Source organism: Castor canadensis, chromosome 12 (genome assembly GCF_047511655.1).
Source record: "Castor canadensis chromosome 12, mCasCan1.hap1v2, whole genome shotgun sequence".
Classification (NCBI taxonomy): Eukaryota; Metazoa; Chordata; class Mammalia; order Rodentia; family Castoridae; genus Castor; species Castor canadensis.
The window spans coordinates 33,129,794-33,156,824 of record NC_133397.1 but is presented as its reverse complement, the minus strand read 5'-3'; the positions used below and the strand labels follow the sequence as shown (position 1 = coordinate 33,156,824).

The 27,031-nt window shown below is 36.2% G+C and overlaps 3 protein-coding genes across 10 annotated transcripts in view; 1 reads left to right on the top strand and 2 right to left on the bottom strand.

Moving 5' to 3' along the window:
- Arhgef33 (Rho guanine nucleotide exchange factor 33) overlaps positions 1 to 682 on the bottom strand; it is a 71,587-nt gene extending 70,905 nt beyond the window's left edge. For 2 of the 8 annotated variants that reach the window (XM_074049543.1, XM_074049544.1), the window contains exon 1: positions 253 to 681. The gene's annotated coding sequence lies outside the window, so the exon portion shown is untranslated. Of the gene's footprint in view, positions 1 to 252 lie in introns of all 8 variants that reach the window. The other 6 variants (XM_074049538.1, XM_074049545.1, XM_074049541.1 and 3 more) reach the window with 5 other exon arrangements.
- Positions 683 to 5,035: 4,353 nt separating this feature from the next.
- Morn2 (MORN repeat containing 2) lies at positions 5,036 to 17,111 on the bottom strand. The gene is made up of 5 exons (XM_074049534.1): positions 16,955 to 17,111; positions 10,582 to 10,635; positions 10,045 to 10,151; positions 8,698 to 8,834; positions 5,036 to 5,267 (listed from the first exon to the last, which is right to left on the bottom strand). The coding sequence occupies exons 4-5, from the start codon at positions 8,832 to 8,834 to the stop codon at positions 5,165 to 5,167; spliced, it is 240 nt and encodes a 79-aa protein (XP_073905635.1). The 5' UTR covers positions 10,045 to 10,151; positions 10,582 to 10,635; positions 16,955 to 17,111; the 3' UTR covers positions 5,036 to 5,164.
- Positions 17,109 to 27,031, top strand: part of Dhx57 (DExH-box helicase 57) — a 51,755-nt gene continuing 41,832 nt past the window's right edge. The window contains exons 1-2 of the mRNA XM_020161979.2: positions 17,109 to 17,262; positions 25,699 to 25,919. Of these exons, the coding sequence (XP_020017568.2) occupies positions 25,705 to 25,919 (215 nt within the window). The 5' untranslated portion in view covers positions 17,109 to 17,262; positions 25,699 to 25,704. The remainder of the gene's footprint in view (positions 17,263 to 25,698; positions 25,920 to 27,031) is intronic.

Below are 27,031 nucleotides of genomic sequence, written 5' to 3'. Positions count from 1 at the left end.
TAAACATCTCATTAGCTGACAACCTGCAAAGGTAGATGAAAACATAATATAAAAATTAAACCAGGAAATGAATAAATGTTTTACAAATTGTTATAACTTGTGAAGAAAAAGTTATTTGAATAACTACCTTAAGTAAATGTTAGCACATTTTAAATTCTAATGAGTACAACATAAGGATGGATGGGTTTCCTTCTCTTTTAAGAATATTTTTCCTTTCAATGCTTCTTAAATCACATAAAAGCACACACTTACCCCATGTTGCTTGCTGTAGTTATATCATCCTCATATCAAGGCTCGTCTGAATTCTGAATTAAGTTAAAGGTTATAAAAAGAAGCAGTAGAGAGATTTAACTTCCTTTGAAACGAGACTGTCATATGCTAACAGGGTTTTAAATGAGGAAAACTAGTGTCTCCTCTAATTATATAAGCTCCAGGTCAAATTCTACATTAACTAATCAAAGAACTGAACTCTATCTAGTTTCAAGGAGTGAAAGGAAGAAAGCCACAGGAATGACTTTGGTATTGTAGAAAACTGAAAAGTCATATGTTGAAAAATTAGAAATACACAAATAAAAAGTGGAAGATTTTAAGAGAAAATACATATCTTGCTACTTACTTCAAATATTGTGAAGAAAAGCCTAAGGGAAAACTTAGTTTGTAGCAAAGCACATACTTGTCCATGCAGTGTTTTCAAAAAGTTTTGAATGTGCATTGTATGCTCTGGTCCCTGAAAACCAGCTCTTACCTTGTTTAGTATTTATCTCTTTATAAATCACAATACAATCATAATAATATTTAATTTACCAGATAATGTTAAATCACACATCCAAAAATGTCCAATTTTTAAAAATGTGTTTTTGAACACTTAGTCTTTTGAAATTAAAAACAAAGCTATTATTGTAAGAAACTAACAAAATACCATTTTTTAACATTTTAGAAGACATTTTAACCCAAATTTATATTAGTAAAGCAAAAAAATTAAAATATATATTTTGTGTCAATGACACATTAAGAAATTTATTTATAAGATTTTGAATAAAGAAATATGACATAGATGTTATCTATTACATACACTATTTTTAGAATAATGTTTCAGTTAAAAACACTCATCTCTTTAGTGTAATTTTAAAAATATAGATCACATACCATTCTGATAATTGAAAATTAGAAATTATTTTATTTTTTAATTTTACATGTATATGGACTATAGTGTGATAATTCAAAACATGTAGTATTGGTACTTTTAAAGTTCTCTAAAAAATCAAAAAGCTTTATGGGCATAGAATGTGTACTTACCATACATAAAACTTGCCCCTTTGAAGCAAACAGTTCAGTGGTTTTTAGCATATTTGCAAGATTATGCAACCATCACCTCTATCTGATTCTAGGACATTTCCATCATTTCCCCCAAATAACCCAGGACTTCCTTAGACCAAAAAATTATAAATAACAGAAACCTACTGTTCACAGCTCTAGAGGCCGAGAAGTCCAATATCAAGATGCAAGCAGATTCAGTCTCTGGCAAGGGCTCGCTTTTTCTTTAAAGATGGCAACTTCTTGCTGCATCCTCAAATGTCAGAAGTATGTGGGCTTCCTCACACCTTTTTTCTTTTTTGGTGGGACTGGGATTTGAACTCAGGGTTGTGTGCTTGCAAAGCAGGTGCTTTACTGCTTGAGCCACAATCCCATCTATTGCACTCTGGGTTTTTTTTTTTTGGCAATAATAGTCTCGAGAACTATTATTCTAGGCTGGCCTCAAACCACAATTCTCCCAATCTCAGTCTTCCAAGTAGCTATGATTATAAACGTGGGCCACCAGCTCTTATACCTGTTTGTTTTTTTTTTTTTTTGGTGACATTGGAATTGAACTCAGGGTCTCATGCCTGCTAAGCAGGTGCTCTTACCACTTGAGCCACTCCACCAGCTCTCACACCTCTTTCTAAGGGCCTTCATGAGTCTGCCTTCATGACCTAATTACCTTTTAAAGCCCTCACCTCTTAATAGCATCACAAAGGAGGGTTAGGTAATTAGGATTCCACATGAATTTTGAAGGGACACAAGCATCAGACCAAAGGAGTGGATAATATTGCCATGAACATTTACATAAAAGCCAGTTCTCTTGCATACATGCTTAAAAGTTGCTGAATCGTATAATGACTTTATGCCTAACTTCTTGAGCCACACCATTTTTTCCACAATGGCCACATCATTTTTACATTCCCACCAGAAATGTTTGAGGGTTCTAATTTCTCCATAGCCTTGCTAACCTTTGTTGTTTTGTTTATTTTATAAGTGGTATAGCATTGTGAATTTGATTTGCATTTCCCTAAAAAATAATGATGAGGAGCATTTTGTTTACTTATTGGTCAGTCATATATCTTCTTTGAAGAAATATATATTCAAATTCTTTGGTTATTTCTAAATTGGGTTGTCTTTTTTATTTTTATTTTTTTGTGGTACTGGTGATCAAACCCTAGGCCTCATGCATGCTAAGCAAGCACTCTTCCATTGAGCTACACCCTAGATTATCTTTTTACTATTAAGTTTATTATTATCATTACTCAGTTTATTATTAAGTTGTAAGGGTTCTTTATATATTCTGGAAATTAAACCTTTACCAGTGTTATGATTTTTATTGTTATGGCTTCTTTCTAATTTAGTCTTGAGATCTGTCAAGACTGACCATAATTGCCAGGCACCATTGGCTCACACCTGAAATCCTAGCTACTTAGATTAGGAGGATTGCAGTTTGAAGTCAAGCTAAGCAAATAGTTTTCAAAACCTATCACTAAAATAACTAAATAAAATGGACTAGAGTCATGGTTCAGGTGGTAGAGTGCCTGTTCTGCAAGTCCAAACCCCTGAATCCAATCACCAATCTTACCAAAGAGTGGCCATAAGCCAAGATAGACACTTTCAATGAGATCCTTGACAAGGGTGAAAACCAAGTTTGGGTGTGTTGTCGGGTGAGACACAATGAGGAAGTGAAACCAAAATGCATAAAACAGAAGAAATTTATCCAACAGATTCCAGAGAATTTAGAGAATCCCAGAGATAGCAAGGAACCCAAGCAGCAGGTGGGGAGTGAGAGTGCCCAAGAGGACCTGTGGTACTACACCACGAATATTACCCCTAGGCTATCCCTTGGTCATTGTGACTTGTTTTTTTAAAGAAAACATGGGAAAGATAGAACTTACTTAGATGACTCATGTTGGCCATTAGGTTTGATTGTGGTCACCAGCTGTGTGACATTGGGTCAATGGAATGAGGAATAATCTGGGTTGTATCACCAACAACCACGTAGGGAAGGAAAGTTTAACTAGGCCAAAAGTGATGGGGTGTGCCTGGGTTGCAACCAACTTATATCAGGCCTAAAAACTGATGCTGAGGTGTAACTATGTTAAATTTGTGATAACCAGATATATAATTTGCATATATTTTCTCCCATTCTGTGGTTTGTATTTTTACTTTATTGATAATGTCAGATTTAAGTGACAAGAGTATGGCTGGGGGCTTGTCTCAAGTGGTAAAGTGCCTGCCTAGTAAGTGCAAGGGCCTGAGTTCAAACCTCAGAACTGCTCATTGTTAAATGTCATATTAGCTGTGGGCTTTTCCTATACAACCTTTAATATGTTAAGGTTGTTTTCCTTATTCCTTCTATTCCTGATTTACTGCATTTTTATTATGAAAGCATGCTGAATTATATCAATGCTTTTTCTGCGTCTATTAAGATGATCATGTGATTTTTATCCTTTATTCTTTTAATGTGGTGTATCACATTAATTGATTTTCATAAGTTGAACCATCCTTGCATCCCAGAGATAAATCTTACTTGGCCATGGTATATGACTCTTAATGTGTTATTTGAAACACACTGAAAAACTTTGTAACACTGGTCTTAGCAATAATATAACATAAAAATCACAGGTAAAAACAAATAAACAAACAAAAAACCCTACAAAAGAACAAGTGGGACTGCATAAAAGTAAAATTTTCTGCATAGCAAAGCACTCAATGGATTGAAAAAGCTATCTATAGAATAAGAGAAAATATTTGCAAACCACATATCTGATAAGGAGTTAATCTAAAAAATATGTAAGGAACTCTTAACTCAAGAGTAAAAAAAAATCCAATTAAAAATGGACTAAGAATTTGAATGGACATTTCTCTAAAGAAGACATACAAATGGTCAATAGATATATAAAAAGTACTCAGTGTCACTAATTACCAGGGAGATGGAAATCAAAATCTCACACTTATCAGGATGGCTATTATAAAAAATAAAAAAGACAACAAGTGTTGGGATGTGGAAAAATTGGAACCCTTGAACACTGTACATTTTGAACATACAAAATGGTACAGCCAGTATGGAAAACAGTATGGAGTTCCCTCAAAAGATGAAAAGTAGAACTTCTATGTAAATATGGTGTATACATACAATGGAATACTATTCAGCCTTTGAAAAAGAAGGAAATTTTGTAATATGTGATAATGAGGCTGAACCTTGAGGACTTTGTGCTAAGTAGAATCAACCAATCATAGAAAGATGAATTCCATTTATATTAGATATCTAAAATAGTCAAATTCAAGGAATAAAAGTATAAAGTAGTGCAGGGGGAGAGGGGAATGGGGATCTACTCATCAATGGGCATAAAGTTTCAGTCAACAAGATGAAGAAGTTCTAAAGATAATGCTACACGATATTGCACCTATAGTCAGAAATAATGTATTGTACTTAGATTTTTGTTATAAGGGTAGATTTTATGTCATGTTGTCACAACGAAAAAAGATCAGTGGAGATCCAATATTTGCCTACTTATACTTACAAAGAACAACTTAGGGAAAATATTTTTCTTCTAAAGTATGCAAGCACAAACTAGAGAAAGAGAGAAGTAACAAAAATCAAGTCACTGGATGGGAAACTGATTTTACCAGATCTGGATAGTTCTGCTGTATTTATTAAAATGAACAAACTCTAAATTGGATCACGTAATTTACTTTAAACTATACAATGGAAACAAAATTCAAGAAGGCATAAGTGAGTGATAGTTTTATTGTGAAACTTACACAGATAGTGTGTGAGATAGTTTCAGATGACAGATTTAGTAGCTTCATGTACAACGGCAAGCTTCAATGGCCACATCTAAACTTTAATGCAGATCATCTACATGTAGAGCTTTAGTCTCAGGCCTGGAGCAGCTGTGAAATGAAAGCTACCACTCCACTGTAGTCCCTGGATATCTGTATATTCCCCTTCTCCTTCCACCCTGCAATAGTGAAAAATAAATTTGTTCATTAATCAAGATTAAGAATTTACAGTTCAGGAATAAGATTGTATAGTATGTTATATTTTATGTCTTAAACATTGTACATTTCCACTTGAAATTTGTGTTTAAATCCAGTACTTGCTTTCATATCCTATATAAAAGCATACTATTGCAAACAAACACTGTCACTATAAAAATTTTGGTGTCCAAGATTCTAGGAGCACATAAACTAACTTAATAGAAAATCAAAACAAGAAGTTTAAGAAATAAAATGTTTGTATTAGTTATTTGGATTAATTTGTTCACTCATTTATTCAACAAGTATTTCATGTTCACTAGCTTTGTTTGGGACACTCTGTGCTGGCATTTTATTGGACTCTCTGGAGTCAATAATGCACTGATATACATGAACAGCCTTAACCCATAGATCCGATTTTTCTCCCTTTATTAATATCAGTGGGAAAAGTTTATGTATTATTGTTACAAACTTGGAGTCAAAATAGGGGGACACTTTTCTGCATTCCTCAAAACGTATTCCCATTGACCACAATGATTAGGATGCATTTTCAATTATAGAAATAAAAAGGGGTATGTCTGAATCAACTTGAACCTCAGGATTATATGCATGATATTCAGTGTGAAGATTTAGCTTCTAATGCTGTGCTCATGTTTCATTTCACTTTTAGTGCTGCTGTAAAGCTGTTGCTAAGAAAGGAAACAGTGGAACATTTCTACAACTTGAAAATTAACTTATTTTGTTTAAATTAAAAAATTATCCTAGTAATCTACATGTTTAATGCAATTCCCATCAAAATTCCAATGACATTCATTAAAGAGATTGAAAAATCTACTGTTAAATTTATATGGAAACACAAGAGGCCACGAATAGCCAAGGCAATACTGTCAAAAGAACAATGCAGGAGGTATCACAATACCTGACTTCAAACTATATTACAAAGCAGTAACAATAAAAACAGCATGGTACTGGCACAAAAACAGACATGAAGACCAGTGGAACAGAATAGAAGACCCAGATATGAAGCCACACAACTATAAGCAACTTATCTTTGACAAAGGAGCTAAAAATATACGATGGAGAAATAGCAGCCTCTTCAACAAAAACTGCTGGGAAAACTGGTTAGCAGTCTGCAAAAAACTGAAACTAGATCCATGTATATCACCCTATACCAAGATTAACTCAAAATGGATCAAGGATCTTAATATCAGACCCCAATTCTTAAGTTGATACAGGAAAGAGTAGGAAATACTCTGGAGTTAGTAGGTATAGGTAAGAACTTTCTCAATGAAACCCCAGCAGCACAGCAACTAAGAGATAGCATAGATAAATGGGACCTCATAAAACTAAAAAGCTTCTGTTCATCAAAAGAAATGGTCTCTAAACTGAAGAGAACACCCACAGAGTGGGAGAAAATATTTGCCAACTATACATCAGACAAAGGACTGATAACCAGAATATATAGGGAACTTAAAAAACTAAATTCTCCCAAAACTAATGAACCAATAAAGAAATGGGCAAGTGAACTAAACAGAACTTTCTCAAAAGAAGAAATTCAAATGGCCAGAAAACACATGAAAAAATGCTCACCATCTCTAGCAATAAAGGAAATGCAAATTAAAACCACACTAAGATTCCACCTCACCCCTGTTAGAATAGCCATCATTAGCAACACCACCAACAACAGGTGTTGGCAAGGATGCGGGGAAAAAGGAACCCTCTTACACTGTTGGTGGGAATGTAGACTAGTACAACCACTCTGGAAAAAAATTTGGAGGCTACTTAAAAAGCTAGACATCGGGGGGCGGAGCGGGTGGTAAGGGAGGGGGTGGGGGCAGGGGGGAGAAATGAACCAAGCCTTGTATGCACATATGAATAATAAAAGAAAAATGAAAAAAAAAATCATCCTTGAGACCATCCAAAGGAAGGAATACTATGCAACCATGTCGACAATTATCAGATGGTCTGAAAAGAGAGAGAGCAAATGTGTTCAAATATCAACAATTGGTGCATCTCAGTGAAGGTTCTAGGGGTGTTCACTGTTAACTGCTCTGAGGGTACAAAATCTAATAATGTAAAAATAAAGTTGGAAACATTTTTAAGTAAAAAAAAAAAAAAAAAAAAAGCTAGACATCGATCTACCAGATCTAGCAATACCACTCTTGGGGATATACCCAAAAGACTGTGACACAGGTTACTCCAGAGGCACCTGCACACCAATGTTTATTGCGGCACTATTTACAATAGCCAAATTATGGAAACAGCCAAGATGCCCCACCACTGACGAATGGATTAAGAAAATGTGGTATCTATACACAATGGAATTTTATGCAGCCATGAAGAAGAACGAAATGTTATCATTCGCTGGTAAATGGATGGAATTGGAGAACATCATTCTGAGTGAGGTTAGCCTGGCCCAAAAGACCAAAAATCGTATGTTCTCCCTCATATGTGGACATTAGATCAAGGGCAAACACAACAAGGGGATTGGACTATGAGCACATGATAAAAGCAAGAGCACATAAGGAAGGGGTGAGCATAGGAAAGACACCTAAAAAACTAGCTAGCATTTGTTGCCCTTAACGCAGAGAAACTAAAGCAGATACCTTAAAAGCAACTGAGGCCAATAGGAAAAGGGGAACAGGTACTAGAGAAAAGGTTAGATCAAAAAGAATTAACCTAGAAGGTAACACCCACGCACAGGAAATCAATGTGAGTCAACTCCCTGTATAGCTATCCTTATCTCAACCAGCAAAAACCCTTGTTCCTTCCTATTGTTGCTTATACTCTCTCTACAACAAAATTAGAAATAAGGGCAAAATAGTTTCTGCTGGGTATTGAGGGGGAGGGAGAGGGAGGGGGCGGAGTGGGTGGTAAGGGAGGGGGTGGGGGCAGGGGGGAGAAATGAACCAAGCCTTGTATGCACATATGAATAATAAAAGAAAAAGGAAAAAAAAAAGAAAAAAAATTATCCTAAGAAAAATGAATATACATTTTTATATATACATCAGTGAATATGAAAATGAAATAAAACATTATGAAATTACTCCCAAGGCTGCTTTTTAAAAAGTCTATCAAGATTTTTCATGTAAAAATTAGTTTGGGACTAAATTTTCTCAATAATTGCAATGAGTTTTCCACTTCTAAGCTGACTGAGAAAAGTTCCATAGTAATAGGTAAAAAGGCTAAATGAAAAGTCTCCTAATTTACCACAAAGAATGTTATTCTCTTTTGGAGGCTTATGATGGTCCTAGCCTCTCTTATAACATTCCCTATCTGCTAAAATAACTCAACAATTCTCAGAGACTAAATATATTACTGAAGAACATTTAGCATTAACTAAATATAATATTTAAGCATGCATGACTGAAAAAATTCTTTAGAACCATAAGAATTTTTAAAATTTAAACTTACCTGTTTTCATTGAAATTTCCAATGTACTTTGCCCCAGTTGGAAATGTGTAAGTTCCCAATCCATGAAACATATTGTCCTTAAATTGTCCTTCATATACTGCTCCTGAAAAATGTTCAAGTTTTCCAAAACCATTCATCTGTTTGTAACAAAGGGAATGACCTCAGAAATTGAACTTCACAGTTTCCCCAGAACCTTTAAAAAATATACACATAAGTCTATCATAACTTAGATTTATTTAGTCAACTTTGTATCATTGTTTGATCATGCACAACACTTGGTCAATTTTGTATCATGCACAACATTTTTATCATTGTCCTTCCTTTGTATCTATCTGTACCCACTAAATCAAACATTCTAAATCTTGGGCATTTGAACTTACTGGGTGTTTATGATGATGGTAATAGGGGTTCTCAAGAGACCTCGAATACATCAGGAATCTTAAGAACAATCAGTGTAGTTACTCAGGAAATAGTACAGAGTACTTGTTAAGAATGTGAATTTGGAGTTGGGTGTCATACCTCACGCCTGTAATCCTAACTGCTTGGGAAACTGAGATCAGGAGGATCTCAGTTCGAGGCCAGCCTGTGCAAAAAGTTCACAAGCTCCCATTTCAACAAATGGCTGGGCATGGTGGTATGTGCCTGTCATCTCCAACTATGTGGGGAAGGATAAATAGGCTTGAGGCCCAGGCCAGCCTGAACATAAAGTGAGATCCTATGTAAAAAATAATCAAAGCAAAAAGGGCTGGCATGGCTCACATGGTAGAGCACATGCCAACAAGTTCAGCGCCCTGTGTTCAAACTCCAGTACTGAAAAAAATATGAATTTGGATTGAAGTAACCATGGCTTATTCTTGTTTTATCACTTACTATTTGGACAAGAAATCTGAGCCTGATTTCCCTCATTTGTAAAATAGGAGTATTAATGGTACCTATCTCATGAAGTTGTTAGGAGGATTAAGTGAAAAAATTATTAATAGATTTAGCTTTACTCAATGAATGGAAGATGAGAATGATAATAATGATTAGCTCTCTGCATTAGTTTAATATTATACCTATGTCAACATGTGGTAAATATAATCATTTGCTATTTCTATTGTATAGTCTACACATTATGTGTACACACACACACGTGTACGTGTTGTTTTTGTTTTCTAGAGACAGGTTCTCACTGTGTAGCCCAGGTTGGCCTGGAACTTTCAATCCTGCCTCAGCCACCCAGTGCTGGGATTACATATGTGAGCCACTATGCCTGGCCTTGTTATATGTATTTTTAATGAAATGCTTAGAATCATTTAAAACATAGAGTTATTTATGCATTCTCAGTATTAAAAATGGTAATAATACCTTGTCATTCTTCCAGCTTCCTGTGTAGACAATCCCACTGGCAGTGGTATGAATACCTACACCATTTCTTTCATAAATTCCAGAAGATGTTCTTGTACAGTCACCATCTAAACAAGGGAGCAATACTAAAGATTTTAAATGGGAACTGTCTTTAACTGAGTAATACAGTATTCATGTCTGCTTTTTTTTTACAATTGCACCCCCATATGTGGATTTTTTGTTTTATTTTTATTTTTTTTTTGCTGCCCTACTGAAACCAATGAGGCCAAAGATGGGGAGACCTATGGACTCAGAGCACCTTGTAACCACTAAGACACAGGAGCCAGAAAGACAAACAAATCCCACAGGTTTCTAAGGCATACTGTTTAGATGTAACATTGGAGTGTGATGTAAAAATCTGTTCATCTATCTAGTTTTATATGTTATCTTATTTGAGTTAATACCCCAATAGCAGTTTTACAAAATGTCAGTCCCATTTTTTTGTTCTTAAGCTATTTAATTTTCTATATAGAAAAGGTAATTGAAATATATGCTTACCATACTTGTCTCCATTTGGAAAAATAAAGCTTATCTTATACACTTCTGAGGGTGCTTTAAAAGATTTAAGAAAAATAATATGTTTAAATATTTTAGTGACATATGCTGTATAAAAAATATGCTTTATGGCCGATTTAAACAAACTCCCTTCACATGATCACAGGCATGTTATGATTTCTTGGCATTTCCATTGTCAACTATAGGGTCCTGGGGAAATAGATACTTTTGCTTAGATGATATATTTTTACTTACTTATTTATTATAACAGTTTTATTAACATATAATATAGATACCACAAAATTTTTTTAGTACATTCACAGAGTTGTACAACTACCACCACAACCTAATTTTAGGATATTTTAATCACTGCAAAAAGAAACCTGTCCCATCAGCAATTACTTACCATTCTCCTCAAAACTCCACCTCTCTGTGCACCTGTTTATTACTAGTCACTCTACTTTCTGTTTCAATTGAGTTACCTATTCTGGACATTTATATAAATGGAAATTTGGTCTACAATATGTGATCTTTTGTGATTAGCCTCCTTCACTTAACATTTTTGAGGTTTATAAGTGTTGAATCATGTGTCCTTTTATTATCAAATAGCACATTTTCTCTTTTTATTAATTCATGGACATTTAGATTGTTTGCAGTTTAAGGCCATTAAAAATAATACTGTTACAAACATTAATGTACAATATTTTAGGATATAAAGCAAGCCTTAACAAACATAAGAAAACTGAAATACACTCCTATATTCTGTCAGACTACAATGGAATAAAACTAGAAATCAACATCAAAAGAAACTACAGAATGTATTCAAACACATGAATACTGAACAATGCAATGTTTAACAACAGTGGCTCATTGAAGAAATAAGGGAAGAGGAATAAAAAATTTTCTAGAATCAAATGAAAATGAAAATACAGTCTACCAGAACCTTTGTGACACAGCAAAGGTAGTGTTAAGAGCAAAGTTTATAGCAATGAGAAACTATATTAAAAATCAGAGATATTCCCCCCACAGGAAACATAGGAAAATCCTTGAAGATACAGACATGGACAATTACATTGTTGACTAGAATGATGACTGCCCAGGAAATAAGAGCAAGAATTGATAAATGGGATTGCATCAAATTAAAAAGTTTCTGTACATCAAAGGAAACAATTAGCAGAATGAAGAGACAATACATATAATGGGAGAAAATCTTGGCAAATTATTCACTGGATAAAGGATTAAAAATTAGGATATATAAAGAATCCCCCAAAATTAAACACCAAAAGAACAATTCCATTAATAAATGGATAAATCAATTACAGTTCTCAAGAAAAGAAGTAAAAATGAACAAAAATACATGAAGAAATGTTCAACATCCTTAGTCATAAAGGAAATGTAAATCAAAACTACAATGAGATTTAATCTCACTGAAGTCAGAATGGCAATCATCAAGAAAACAAACAATAAATGCTAGCAAGGATGCAGGGGAAAAGGAACCTTTATATACTGTTGGTGGGAATGTAAACTAATGCAACCACTATGAAAATCAATGTGAGGTTCCTCAAAAACCTAAAAATAGAACTACCTTATAAGCCTGCTAGGCCACTCTTGGACATATATCTGAGAGAGTGTAAGTCAACAGACAACTGAGATACCTGCACGCTCATGTTTATGACACCAGTGTTCACAAACAGCCAAGCTATGGAATCAGCTTAGGTACCTATTGACCAACAAATGGATGAAGAGAATGTGAGATATAGATATATATGATTAATGCTGTATTAATCAGTCATAAAGAATAAAATCATGTCATTTGCCAGAAAATGGATGGAACTGGAGATCATAATATTGAATGAGATAACACAAGTTCAAAAAACCAAGTATCACATGTTTTCCCTCCTATGCAGAATTTAGACCTAAAATAATAATAATGGGACATATGCTGGGAAAACTGAATATCTGCATGTAGAAAACTGAAACTATCTCCCTGCCTTCACCCCGTACTAACATCAATTCAAAGTGGATCAAAGATCCTAATGTAAAACCTAAAACTTTGAAGCTGGTGCAAGAAAGAACAGGGAAAACACTGGAACATATAGACATAGGCAATAACTTCCTGAATAGAACTCCAATAACTCTGCAAGAAAGGACTGACAAATGGGACTACATGAAACTAAAAAGCTTCTGCACAACAAAGGAAACAGTCAGTAGACTGAAGAGCCAGCCCCCAGAATGGGAGAAAATCTTTGGCAGTTATACATCTGACAAGGGATTAATAACCAGAATTTACAGGGAGCACAAAAATCTAAACTCCTAAAGAATCAATTACCTAATTTAAAAATGGGCAAATGAACTGAAGAGACATTTTTCAAAGAAAAAAGTACAAATGGCCAATAAGTGCATGAAGAAATGTTCAACATCCCTGGCCAAAAAGAAGTACAAACCAAAACTACATTTTAAGATTTCACCGCACTACCATAAGATAGCAATACCACTCCTGGCCATATAACGGAAGGAATGCAAGTTGGATACAATAGAGACACTTGAACACCCATATTTATTGCAGGACTATTCACAAGAGCCAAGCTATGAAAACAGCCCAGATGCCCTATAACTGATGAATGGATTAAGAAATGTGATATATATGGATACGTATGTGTATATATACACACACACATATACATGCATGCACACAAAGGAATATTATTCACCCATAAAGAAGAATGGAATTATGCCATTTATAGGTAAATGGATGGAATTAGAGGACATCATGTTAAGTGAAGCAAACCAGATTCAGAAAGATAAAGGTCACATGTTTTTTCATATGTGGTAGATCCAAAAGATAAACATATAAACACACGATTATATATACACATATATATGTACACATACATACATACATATATCATTATATGTAGCAACACGTTTGTAATAGTGGGACTGTTTGAGGGGACTAGGAAGAGGAGGGAGAGTAAAAGAGAATGAGAGTGAATGATATAGAAATACTTTTCATCTGTATAGGAAGAAGATATGACAAAACACACTGAAAACTATTGAGTAATAGGGAGTAGGGAGGAAAGGGAAGGGAGAATAATAAAGGGGGTTAATATGATTAAAGTACAATGTATTCACAGGTAAAATACCATGGGGAAAGTCCTTTGAACAATGAATATACACTTTAAAAATGAAGGACAGGAATGGGAAGTAGGTACCAGTGGGAGGGAAAGGATGAATGGAGAGGCTAAAGGAGAGCGAATATGGTACATGTATTTTATATATAGAATAATGAAACCTGTTGAAATCATTTTAAGTAGCGGGCAGGGGGATGAGGGAGAATGATGGTGGAGATGAAACTATAACCAAGGTATATTGTAAGCATATATGGAAATGTCACAATGAAACCCCCTGTACAGTAATATATGCTAATAACATGTTTAAAAAATAATGGCACATGGGTGCAAAAGGGGGAAAGTCTGGAGGAAGGAACCAATGGGATAGTTGAGGAGAAAAGGAGAAGGTGCTGGGAGGTGAACATGATCAAAGTATATTATATCTATATAAGTTAGCATAATAAAACCCACTAAATACTGTTTGTAAAAGGTGGGTAGGAGGGAGAGGGATTAAGAGAGTATAACAGGGGGTGAACTTAAAGTACATTGTACACATCTATGGAAATGAAACTTCTTTGTACATGAATGTATGTAATAAAATGAAAAAATTAACTCAAGTGCAAGCTGAGAAAGGCTGGAGGCTCATCTTTGAAGAAACAGTAATACAACAGGCTTAAGATTTGAAATACTGTCTTGTATTAGACTCAAAAAGGGAAGGTATGGTATCCTTGAAACAGGAATAGACAGTTAATAACAAATTCAAAGGAACGGGGGTGTGGCTCGTGTGTTACAGTGCCTGGGTCCAAGTGCAAGGCCCTAAATTCAATCACCAGTAGCACAAAAAACCCACCACCACCACCACCAACTCTAACAATCCAGGATGCTAATAATGTAATTGGTAAAATAAAATGTCTTAGAAGGATTGGATAGCAGAATGGATGTGAGAAGTAGATTAGTGAAATGGAAGGAAAAGTTGAAAATTTTTTCAGAAAGTAGCACAAGGAAATATTTTAAGATAATGGAGAATAGATACACAATGCTAATATCAGTTTAATAAGAATTACAGCTTGGTATGGTGGTACGACGTGATTGTAATCCCAACACTCGATGTGGGGGGCGGGGGACTGAGGCAGGAGGATTGTGAGTGAGAGGCCAGCCTGTGCTACATAGCAAGACCCTGTCTATAAATAAAAAAGTAAATATATATAAATAAATCCAGAGGGAAAGAATAAAGGGAGAACATAATATTTTAATAAACATCCAAAAATGTCTCAAAATCGAAGAAAATGTGTGCTTAAACTGCAAATGAGTACCAAGCAGAACCCCACACTTAGACAGTTGTGATAAAATTTGTCAACATAGAGGCAAAGGGCAGTTAGGCTTGTTAAAATCATGTAAATGAAACCAGATTACCTACAAAAACTAAAAAGAATAAGAATCAGACTGACGTCAGCAACAACAGATACTAAAAAAGCAAAAAACAAAACAAAACAAAAAAAACAGACAAAAACATGATGTCTTTAAATTTTTGAGGGAAAATTATTTTGAACCTACTATTCTATTTCTAGTCAAACTATCAGTCTAAAATGATCAAAACTAAAGGAATTTTGGAGATGGCAGAATTTAGCTTACCCACATTTTGTTTCTGAAAAAAATAAAAGAAAACGTACTTCAACAGGGAGAAAAATGAGTTCAGAAGAAAGTAGGAAGGCAAAAGTGAAACAAGGAACAAGGTAATTAGTAAAAATGCATTTTATTTATTGTTAAGAATGTATTTAATGTTAAGTACTGCTATTTTTATATTGTTAGGGATTTATTATTAAGAACAACCTTTAAAATAGAATCTGTACCTAAAGTTGTGATAATATCAATATGGAAGTATTGTGAGGATAGAGAGCAATTTTGCTAGAATTTGGATATTGTTTAGGGGTTAATATAGACATCAATTACACTAAATCTTAGAAAAGTGTAAATTTGGGTTGATAGAAATTCCCTACAATATCTAAGATTTGGATGTCTATAAAGGATAAGAATGGATATGTACAGAGACATGTCACAAAATTGAAGTTCTAAGGAGACAGGGACCCAGAAGTGCTTTCATAAGTGTTTAATGATACTAACTAGGTGAACAAATCTGCCTGTAGCAACACGGGAGCCATGCTGTATGCTCTCCCTGGAACACATATTCTCATCTTGGAGGAGTTGGAAAGTATAGTGTAGTCATTAGGAGTTCAAGCTCTGGCATTCGGCTACCTTGGTTTAAATTAGGGCTTTGTCTTTTTTTTTTTTTTTTTTTTTTGGCCATGGACAAAATATTTTTTAGTGGAATTGGGGTTTGAACTCAGAGCTTCCAACATGCAAAGCAGGGGCTCTATCACTTAAGTCACACTTCCAGTAAGTTTTGCTCTGGTTATTTTGGAGATGATAGGATCTCACGAACTATTTGCCAGGGCTGACCTCACATCGTGATCCTCCCCAACTCAGTCTCCCAAGTAGCTAGGATTACAGGCAAAGTATTTATGTATGCCCTAATTTCCTCATCCTTAGATTAAATAAACGAGCTAATAAGTGTAAAGCACTTAGACTAATGTTAACTCTCTAGATATTGGCTACTGTTATCTTGTAGCCCCAGCTCAGGCATGGCCTGTCTTATATGTTCTCCTGCCCAGATTCCTCTAGGAGCCCCAAGGACTCAAGGCTCCATTAAAACGACACTTTTGTGTCAGAATCACCTATCACACCGAGGGATCCTCCAGGACAGGAATCGCGGATTAGCCAAATCGTTTTTCTCACCTCACTGTCCAGCTCAGCGTTGAGTGCTAATAGGAACTGAGTTCCTGGTGAATGAATGTCACTTGGGAAGTCACCTTAAGTGCCTATTAAGCAGAACACTAAATGTGATCTTAGGAGACACTGAGTTGTTTTTTTAATTGCCTTTAGAAGGTTCCACGTTGGAAACTTTGGAATATTGGAGCTAGAGGGAAGCTCAGAGATCAATACCCTGTGGCACCAGAAAGGAAACTGAGTCGAGAGGATGTCACTTGCCTAAGGTGTCACAAGTGAATTAACGGCAGAATCAGAGCTAAAATCCAGTCTCCTGATGCCCAGACCCTGGACTCCAGGTGCCGTTACCCCACCCCTCAGTGTAGACGCTCAGGAGATAAGTCCCACCCAGACAGAAGTCGCCCAGGCCGAGCTCTGGATCAACGCAAGTTCAATTTAAAGGCGCCCTTCCCCGCCAGGGCCTCGGGAGGAAGGGCACTCACGTGATGGAGAGATGTAGGGGAGACTTTCGTGACTCTGCGACTCCCCCTGGCCCGCCAGCTCTGCAGCCTGAGAGAACACCGAGTCCTCACAGCACAGAGCGCGGCTTGGTTGCCAGAGCGACCAGACAACCTCTCACCCGGAAGCAGACACGCGAGGAGCCAATCAGAAGGCGCCGGGGGCTGTGCTGCTGCAGCTGGGCAGGGGCGGAGCCGCTCCAGGTGAGATCCGAGGCCGAGTCCACTGGAACCCCTGACCCCCCTGTGCCACCTCCAGACAAACCGCGTATAGAAACCGCGCTGCGAGCCAGGTACGGCCTCCGTCCTCGGACAAGCGACGTGTGTCGGTGTGCGTGGTCTGTGCATCGCCTGGTTGTCAGTGTGCGGCCCGTCGGCCACCTCCCTGCCCCATCCTACCCCGATGTGTCCCAGCCTGTCTGCCTGGGAACCTGCGGGTCCAGACCCTGGGACCCGGAGAGCTCTGCAACTGAGGTTGTCCACGCTGAGGGCAGGGTCGGGGTTGGATTGCAGGGGCTCAGGCTCCGTTTTCTGGCTGTCACCATTAGGAGCTGAGCGGCTATTTGGGGAGAGGGTTGGAGACCCTGTGTGGTGACAGAAAGGTGCCATGTCTGGGCATCTGAAGGGAGCTGGATGCTGTATTGTGGTCAAAGACTTTCCTGGGGGAAGAGTGGAGCGTGTTGAGATTTTAGAGCTCAGCTTGGCCATGGTGTACGTGCGAATCAAACTTGGGTATGAAACAAAGGATACTCTTAGAGCCAAATTCGGATCCCAGTGTTCATGGTGAAGAAAGATGGACTCTTCCCAGGCTAGATGGAGTAGAGTAGGGGAATCTAACCCTGTGGGTTACATAACCTAATTCCAATTCCCTGGAAAACCACTGGGGAGAATTGTATTGGATACCCCTGCAGCCAGCAAGTCTTCATTCAAAATTGTGTGCAAATCTCAGATCAGGTTGTAAAGGTCACGTCTTTGGGTTGATGTGAGACAAATTGTTTTAAGTCAATACAGTGCTCTTCTTGCTATTTTCCTAATGTTTCTCAGTGCAGGAATTTACCTGGACTGGGTGGTTTTTGAGATAAACTTGTGATCTGTTTAGCTTGCATATCCTTTCCTTTTTCCTAAATATTAAAAATAATAGATAATTATTGATGCACAACCTTACAGAATTCAGTCTAGCTTAAGGTTTGGTCTCCATTAAGCTTAATGACTGTACATTTTTTGTGAGTATATGCATATGTTCTGCTGAGGTTTTTTGGGAGGGTTGTTTTGGTTTTGGGCAGCACTGGGATTTGAACCTAGAGCCTTGAATTTACTAGACGGATGTTCTACGATAGAACCACACCTTTAGTCCTTTTTGCTGTGTTTACTTTTCCAATAGGGTCTTGTGTTTTTTGCCCAGGCTGGCCTGGACTTAGACCCTCCTGCCTATGCTTCTGGCTTAACTGGGATCACAGGTGTGTCTCCCATACCTAGTTTATTGGTTGTGTTAGGAGTCTTGCTTTTGCCTCCTGAGTAACTGGGATTAGAGATGTGTATCACCGCACCAGGTTGTACTGCTGTTTTTCTTTCTTTTTTTTTTACAGAACCTGTAGTTTGACTTTTTCTTATGACGTTCTTAATCTACTGGGGATCTGGGGTTCCAGTAGATTTAATGATTTAAAATGCAATGATTTAAAATTTAGATTAGAAGGGTATTTTAGTCATGTTTTTATTTTCTGTATTTTTGATGTTTGACATTTTGGGGTCCTATCTGCCAAGGAGAAATTGCCCTTCCAGGGCTAGCTAATAAACAACTCTCCTGTGAACATTATGCAAACCAATGCATCCAGAGCCATACTCCCAATCACTTCCTTTATCTAAGTCACCCTGTAGCCCTGTATTGCCCCTACCCTAAATCAATCTGGGGCCTGTACCAGGCAACTAAGAATAGACATGATGGAATTATTCAGGCTAGCGAGTCCTAAACCGTTTACCTGGCCCTGTATAGCAAAGAAAAATTCTCTGATGGGGAGTAGGGATAAAAGAAGTTAGTCAGTTACCAAAAACATTGTTTATGTTAAATCCTTGACTTAAATCCCACACACAGCACCCACCAAGGTCAATGTGGTCTAACCCTGTAAATATTGGTTATTGTCTAACTCTGTAAAAAAATATTAGCTATTGTCTGGATCCTGTAAATATTAGCTATTGTTATCTTGGACTCCAGATCAGGTGTGGCCTCCCCCTCAAAGCCTCTTTTGTTTGTTTGTTTTTTGTGGCAACAGGATTTGAACTCAGGGCCTCATGCTTGCTGGGCAGGCACTCTACCACTTGAGCCATTTCACCAGCCCTCTTAAAGCCTTTCTTATTTCTCTATGTCCAGACTCCTCTAGAGACCCTCACAGGACTCAAAGCTCTATTAAAATAATGCTTTTGTTGCCCGAATCCCTTATCATACTTCCTCCAGGACAGGGATCATGGATTAGCCAAATCTCTTTTCACATCTTGTTCATGTGTAAATTTTTTACACTGTTAAATCCAACTAATCCAAATGCAACAATTAACTTCTTACTTGACTGCCTTCCTGTCCCAAAGACCCCTCCCTTTTCATAATCCCTCCCCACCTACTCATAGCTAATGGACGTTCAATGTAAACAATTATGCCTTCTTTCCCCAAGTTTATGTTATTAAAAAATGCTCTTTGCTCTGGTCAGGCAACATTTTTCTAATTGCTACCTGGTCTTGCTAATGGTAGTTGGCAGAACTACCCAGGACACGTCCTTTTTTCCTGCCTAGCATCTGTAAGGGCTCAGTAAACTCTTTTATTTCAGAGATCCCTTAGGCTGAAGAGTTTTGGATTAACAGCCAATGCCTTCCATCCCTTCTTTGTGCTACCTGAACAACTTGCTTCTTCCTCCATGGTCATGGAGGAGAAAGCCTCTCATTTCTAGGGGATTTGTGAGACACATTAAACTTCTTTCAATGTCATTGACCTCTCCATGTTACTACTCAGTCCTCTAGGGACAAATCAAAGGAGGGGGGCAAAGTGTCTTTAAACTTTGAATTAAGATGCAAGATATGTATGTGTTGGTTAAAGAGGAGGCATGGTAGAAGAGTCTCAGCTTTGAAGTCAAATGTATTGATTTAAACCCCCTAAGCTTTGCTTCTGTAGTTGGTGCTTTTAGACAAGTCACATAATTTATGTTATTCTAGTATCCTTCTCTATAAAATATGAAAAGATGTATTTACCTAAAATGTTTTTAGAGGATTAAATAAAATAATTCTACCTTTATTCTCAGTGAAAACTTACATATCCAACTACCTTCCACACAGTTCCGTCTGAGTATCTAATCAGCACCTCAAGTGCTCACATGGCTAATCTGATGTCATGGCACCCCTCAAATCGATTTCTCCCCAGTATTCCTCTTCTCAGTCCGTAGCACCACTATTTACCCTGTCTAGTCAGGTCCAAAATTTTACGGTAATTTTTGATTCTTTTCTCCTGTATCTTCCATGTTATTTATCTACCTTTAAAATACATTCAGTGTTTTCTTTCCAGATGATTGAGAAGCTAATAAAAAAAAAATGGTGCCAGGTACCACAACAGTAACAGAACTTTGCTGTTGTCAGGGGTTTTGGTTTTTATCTTTTTTTTTTTTTTTTTTAATGGACTGTGCTGGATGTCTCTATAAAATTTTTTTGAGATGACTGCAGAACCTGAAAAGGCTGTTGCTGCTATTGATGCATAACATACTGTTATTAGTGGTCTTTTTATATTTTAGTGGTCTTTTTATATAAATATATATCTATATATAATTCAAATTTTTGAAAACTTTAGCTGTGCTGTCAACTTTGGAAAAAAGTACCCAGTTTACTGTGTTGAGTTGGCATTGTACAGAAATTAATAGCCATATTGGTCTAGAAAAAGTTAAACTTAATTTTTTCCATTTGCACAGGGTAACACATTTATTAAGTATGTAAGGTCTTATCTACTAATAAAGTATTCTCTAAATAATGAAAATAAATAAAATAAAATACATTCAAGATCTGTGACCACTTAACTCCATTGTTCCCACTCTGGTTCAAGCCACTTTTATTTTCTTCAACAAATATAGTAGTTTCCTAACTAACCTCCTGGTTTTTGTCTCTGCAGACTTTTTATTTGTCAAAAATCAGCTAAAATAATTAAAACATAAGTCAGTCATATCAAGCTTATGCCTCAGCTCTCTGTTGTATTCAAATAAAGTTCAAAGTCCTTCTGGGGCCTATACAACTTGTCTGCTCTCTGACTACATCTCCTTTCATCACTTCATGCAGATCCCCAGACTCCTTACTGCTTGCTCATCCAGCCCAGCACGTTGTTCTGGACTCTGAGCCTTGAATCAGTCATTGCTTATACTCAAAATGCTCTTCTTACCAATATCTCATGGCTCATTCTCTCCACTTGTTCAGGTGTCCATTTAAATGAGATCCCAAGCCTTCAACAACTGCTCTACCTATAATAACAGCCTCAGGGTTTTTTTAATTTTATCTTTGATAGCACTTACTATGGTTTGAAATTCATTGTCCTCTCTTAAACTCATGTTGAAATGCAATTGCCATTGTGGAAATATTGAGACCTTTGAAAGGTGATTCGGTGATTAAGAAAGATTAATGCCACAGGGAATGGGATCATTCTTGCAAGAGCAGGTTATTATAAAGCAAGGGAGGCCCATGTGTCTTAACTCTTCTGTATGTACCCACTTGCCCTTCTGCTTTTCTGCCATGTTAAGACCAAGCATGAGGTCCTCACCAGCATCCAAACAGATGTTTTGTACTTCCCAGCCTTCAGAACTGTTAGCCAAAATAAAACTTTACTCTTTATAAATAAATCACTCAGTCTTAGATAGTCTGTTACAGCCACAGAAAAGAGACTAAGATTTATTGGTATTATATAGCTATGTGTTTATTATCTGTTTTACCCTCTAGAAGGTAAGCTTCATTAGGCATGAATTTTGTCTTTGTGGTTAAAGCCCTAGGAACTGGCACATAAGTGCCAAATAAATATTTGTGGAATGCAGGGACTGGAGGTATGGCTCAAGTGGTAGAGTGCCTGCCTTGCAAACCCAAAGTCCTTAGTTCAAACTCCAGTACCTCCCCATCAAAAAATATTTGTGGAACTGATAAATATATGATGAATTTTCATTCTTATGTAGTCATTTACTCAACCTGTGAGAGGTATACTGATAATCAAAATAGACATAGTCTTCACCTTTAAAACATTTTCTAGGAATAGTAGTGGGGAGAAAAAAAAAACACTCAATACATGTGTAAAACCATGAAGGATTTTGAAGAGAGAAATACCAAGAGATCTAGCTTAATTTCCATCTTTTAAAAAGCCACTGAGGTTTATTTTAAAGCCTAGTATATGGTCTGTTCTAGAAAATGTTTCACATGTAATTGAGTAGAATATGTATTTTGTTGTTGTTGAGTGTTCTATAAACATCTATTAGGACTAGTTGTGTTATTCAAGACTTTTGTTCTCTTGTTGCTTCTAATTATTCTACCATTATTGAAAGGGGGAGGGCTGGAGGTGTGATTAAAGTGGTAGAGTACCTGTGTAGCAAGTGCAAAGCCCTGAGTTCAAGCCCCAGTACCATCAAAAAAAAAAAAAAAAAAAAAAAGAAAGAAAATGGGATACTACTATTATTATTGAATTGGCTGTATGTTCTTTTCTACAAGCTGTTGCTTCATGTATTTTGGTGCTCTATTATTAGGTGCATATATGTTTATAGTTGTTATATATTACAGCTTCATTGGTCCTTTTATTATTATGAAGTATCCCTCTTTGCCTCTAGTAACATTTTTTTCTTAAAATCTTTCTGTTTGATATTACATAGCCACTCCATTTTTCTTGTGTTTTCTGTTTGCACAGTTCTTCTTTTTCCATTCTTTGCTGTTCATTTATTTGTATCTTTAAATTTATGTATCTCTCTTTTTAAAAATCCAGTCTGACAATCTTTGTCTTTTGATTGGATTCTTTAGTCCACTTTATTTATTATTGTTATTGATTCATTGGGAGTTACATCTGTCAATCCATTCTACTTTTTGTTGTCTATATGCCTTGTGTCTATTTGTTCCTTTGTTCCTACTTCACTGCTTTCTTTTTCATGTAGTCAGTAAGTGAATAATTTCCTATTGTATTTATGATGATTGCTCTAGAGACTATCATGTGTATCTTAATTTATCAGAACCAGTTTCAGATTTGAACTAGCTTCATTACAGGAATATATGCAAGTATTTGCTTTACCTAGCTCTGATTCTTTCTCTCCTTTAAAAAAAACAAAACAAAAACCCTGTGCTACTAGAGATCAAACAAAGGGCCTCAGGCATGCTAAGTAAGCACTCTACCACTGAGCTGTGTCTCCAGCCCCCTTTCCCTCCTTTTTGTGATTAATGTTAAAAACCCAACAATAAGTTTTTATGATTCTTACTTTACTATTTGTAGTCATTTTCTTAGCACAGTACTGCAATTTCCACCCATATTCTGTGCTAACATATTGCACAGATTATATTCCTAGAGGTTACAGTCCCAATATCAAAAAGATATCTTTTCTAGATACAGGATTTTTGGTTGACCAGTTTTTTAATTTGAAGCAGTTTAAAAAAAAAAAATATATATATATATATATATATATATGTATGTATGTATGTATGTCATTACTTCTACTCTCCATTGTGTACACTGAGAAATCAACTGCTAAGTTTACCCTGTAGTTGATGCGTTGTTTTCCTCTTACTGCTTTCAAGATTTTCTCCTTGTTTTTGGCCTTCAGTATTTTTACTGCAATGTGTTGTTTGTGGCTCTCTTTGTTTACCCTCTGTTGAGCTTCTGAATGTGTAGGTTATTGTTTTTCAACAAATTTGGGAATTTTTCTCCCCTTATTCATTTGACTGTTTTTTCTTCTCCTTTTTCTCTCTCTTTTCGTTCTGGTACTCCCATTATAAGTATTTGGTGGTATTCCACATCTTTATGAGACTGTTTATTTTTCTTCATTCTTTGGTCTCTCTATTCTCTTTCATCCTTCCTTCCTTTCTTTTCTTTCCTTTCTACCACCTGAGCTGCACCTTAAGTTCTCTGTTCTTCAACTCATATAATCAATGCCAGTCTTTTCAAGTCTGCCAATTCTTTTTATTGTCAGTTTATATCCACTGTTGAACCCCTCTAGTGAATATTTATATATAAGCTATATTTTCCAACTCCAGAATTCCCATTTTGTTCTCTTTTATCTCTTGACATTCTCAATTTGACATGACATTGTCATCTTACCTTCCTTTGCCATCTATTATCGTGTTTTCCTTTATTATTTATGACTGTTTTGAAGTATTTTTCTGTTAAATCTAAATTTGATCTCATTCATAGGCATTTTGTGTCACCTGCTTTTTTTTTTTTTTTTTTTTTTTTTTTTTTAGTGTATGGGTCACACTTAAGCATTTCTTTATATGCCTTACAATTCTTTTTACTGGAAACTGGACATTTTATTTTATTTTTTTGCCAGGCTGCATATTTTATTCTGGGCACGTATCAATCTGTACACATATCTCATGGGTTATATATCATGTTAATGCTCCATCATGAAACTGGTTATTTTATTTTATTATTTTTAATTTTTTTTGTAGGACTGGGGTTTGAACTCAGGTCTTTGAGCTTGCAAAGCAGGTGCCCTACCACTTGAGCCACACTTCCAGTCAGAAATTAGTCATTTTAAATAATATATTGCAGCAACTCTGGGTACTGGATCTCTCCTCTCCAGGACTTTTTATTATTTGCTTGTTTAATTTTTAGTGACTGGCTGGATTATTTTAGTGAAGTCTGATCCCTCCCACTCTGTTAAGTTGTACTGTTTGTTGCTCCTTGGGAAAGTATAGCTTTGGATATGCCCACAGTCACTCTATAATGACAGTAGTTTTGGTCGGGCTCTGTCTTATCTTCCTCTGACCATACACAGCTGTTGAATTCTGATAATTTCTGGTTGCTTGTTCAATTGTGTTCAACAATGCCTGGTAGAGTAAATTTCTCTACAAATTAATCCAATCAATCATGGCTTAGTTTGAAGGTATAGTTTCTAAGGTCCCTCTTGATTTTTGTTTTGACCACAAGAAGGCTCCTCCTAGTAGTCATTCCTTGGTTTCTCTTGCTGGTTGTCCTACAGTCTAAGTTGTATTTTCATGAAATCTTTTGATCTCCTTTTGCCACAACCTCACTGTTCTTAAAGGCTCCTTTATGTTTGAACTTCTCCATATTTCATTGCAATTAGAGTTACTTCCTTTAGAAAGAGATTAGAAAGTATTTGTTTTATGGCCTGCTTCTCCCCATAGCAAAGTGTCTAAGCCAGGGCTGTGTTCCTGATATAGCATATGTAAATTTGAATTTTGTTTATCAGATTATATAATAAAACACTTTTGTCAACTAGATTTTTTAAAACCCTATATAGGCCAAACCATGATCTAGGACTACAGCTAGGCTTGTGTGTTTTGAACTTTTCCATGTGTTCCTGATGTACATACTTGGTTAAAAATCTGCATCAAAGAAACTCACTAAATATTAGTTTTGAGAGGCATGCATTTGTAAGTTTTGGCGAAACAATTTACCCATGTTTGCCAAAAATATTCATTTTGTTACCCCTTTAAAGGAAGCTTTATCCATAACTTTGACAAAGGATTATTACACTTGCCATTTTAATTTGTATTAATTTTTTCTCTTTCAGGTGAAAATGAGTTCTTCAGTAAGAAGAAAAGGAAAACCAGGCAAAGGAGGTGGAAAAGGATCTTCCAAAGGAGGAAGAGGAAGCCGGAGTCACACTAATAAAGCTCATGGGGGTGGCAGTAGCAGCAGTGGCGGCGGCGGTGGCAATAGAAAGGCCTCAAGTAGAATTTGGGATGATGGAGATGACTTTTGTATCTTTGATACATCAAGGCGCTCATCCAGGTCATTATACTCTGAATATTCAGATATGGAAACAGTCTCAATTTCTTAGTGTATGGGACTACAGATGGCTAAGAGGGAGAAAAAGGCCAAGTAATTCTGCTCACATTAATTGTTCTCATTTAAATCCTGACTGTTCTTCTCTTTGTAACCTTTTCAAAAGGACTGATGGTAAATCACAGCTTTGATTTTCATAGATTGAAATCCGAAGTTAACTTTAACTTCCATGTGATAATATGGACTGAGTTTAATACTGCTGTTGAGCCCCGTGTTACTAAGAAAGTAAATCCTAGAAAAGATAGAGAAGAAAGTTAATGTTTTTTAAGTATCCTGCAGGCACAATAGGTTGATATTAAAATCAAACAGTCCAAAATGTTGTACCTTTTCTTTTTAGTTGTGTGATACATGTTCTAGCCAAATCAGCCACGATCTGATAATTTATAGGGTGACCACTAACAGATGTCATATCTAACTTCTCATATTCAACTTTTATCTAATGAATAAACTGGGAATTGTAGTAATTCTAATGCGTATTTAATGAATGTAAAGATTTTGCTAGTACATGTTATGTAGTGTAAATTTGAAATTCTTATTGTCTCTCAAGTTGCACTTTGGATTGTTTTGGGGATTCTTAGAGATGGAGAGACTTCTTTAGAGCCATATGTAAATACATTTATAGGAGTAACTCTCAACGTTAGTTAGAAAGGAGTATGAGTGAATGTTAGAGTTTAACTCCATCATACGTGTTTTAACTTAAATAGATTGGACTGTGTGCATTTAGACAAAAAAAAGAGAGAGAGAGAAACAAGTAACATTTAAGTAGTTTAAACTTGCTACTCAGTGAATCTGGGCCCCATAGTGAAAAGACTATGGAGAGAGGAAGCTGTTATTCTCTTGGTTGGACTCAGTTTCCAAGTGCTGCTTATAGTTTAAGCCTCTTGCTACACTGAGTATGGGATTATAATGTTTAAATATATGTTCTTCATACTGTTCATAAAACAACCAAATGTTTCACCTGGTATTCAACCTGAAAATTTTTCCATTCTCAAATAAAAATGGTCATTTTGGATATATTGAGAGGTAATAACATGTCTCAAACTTGATACCATTTTAAA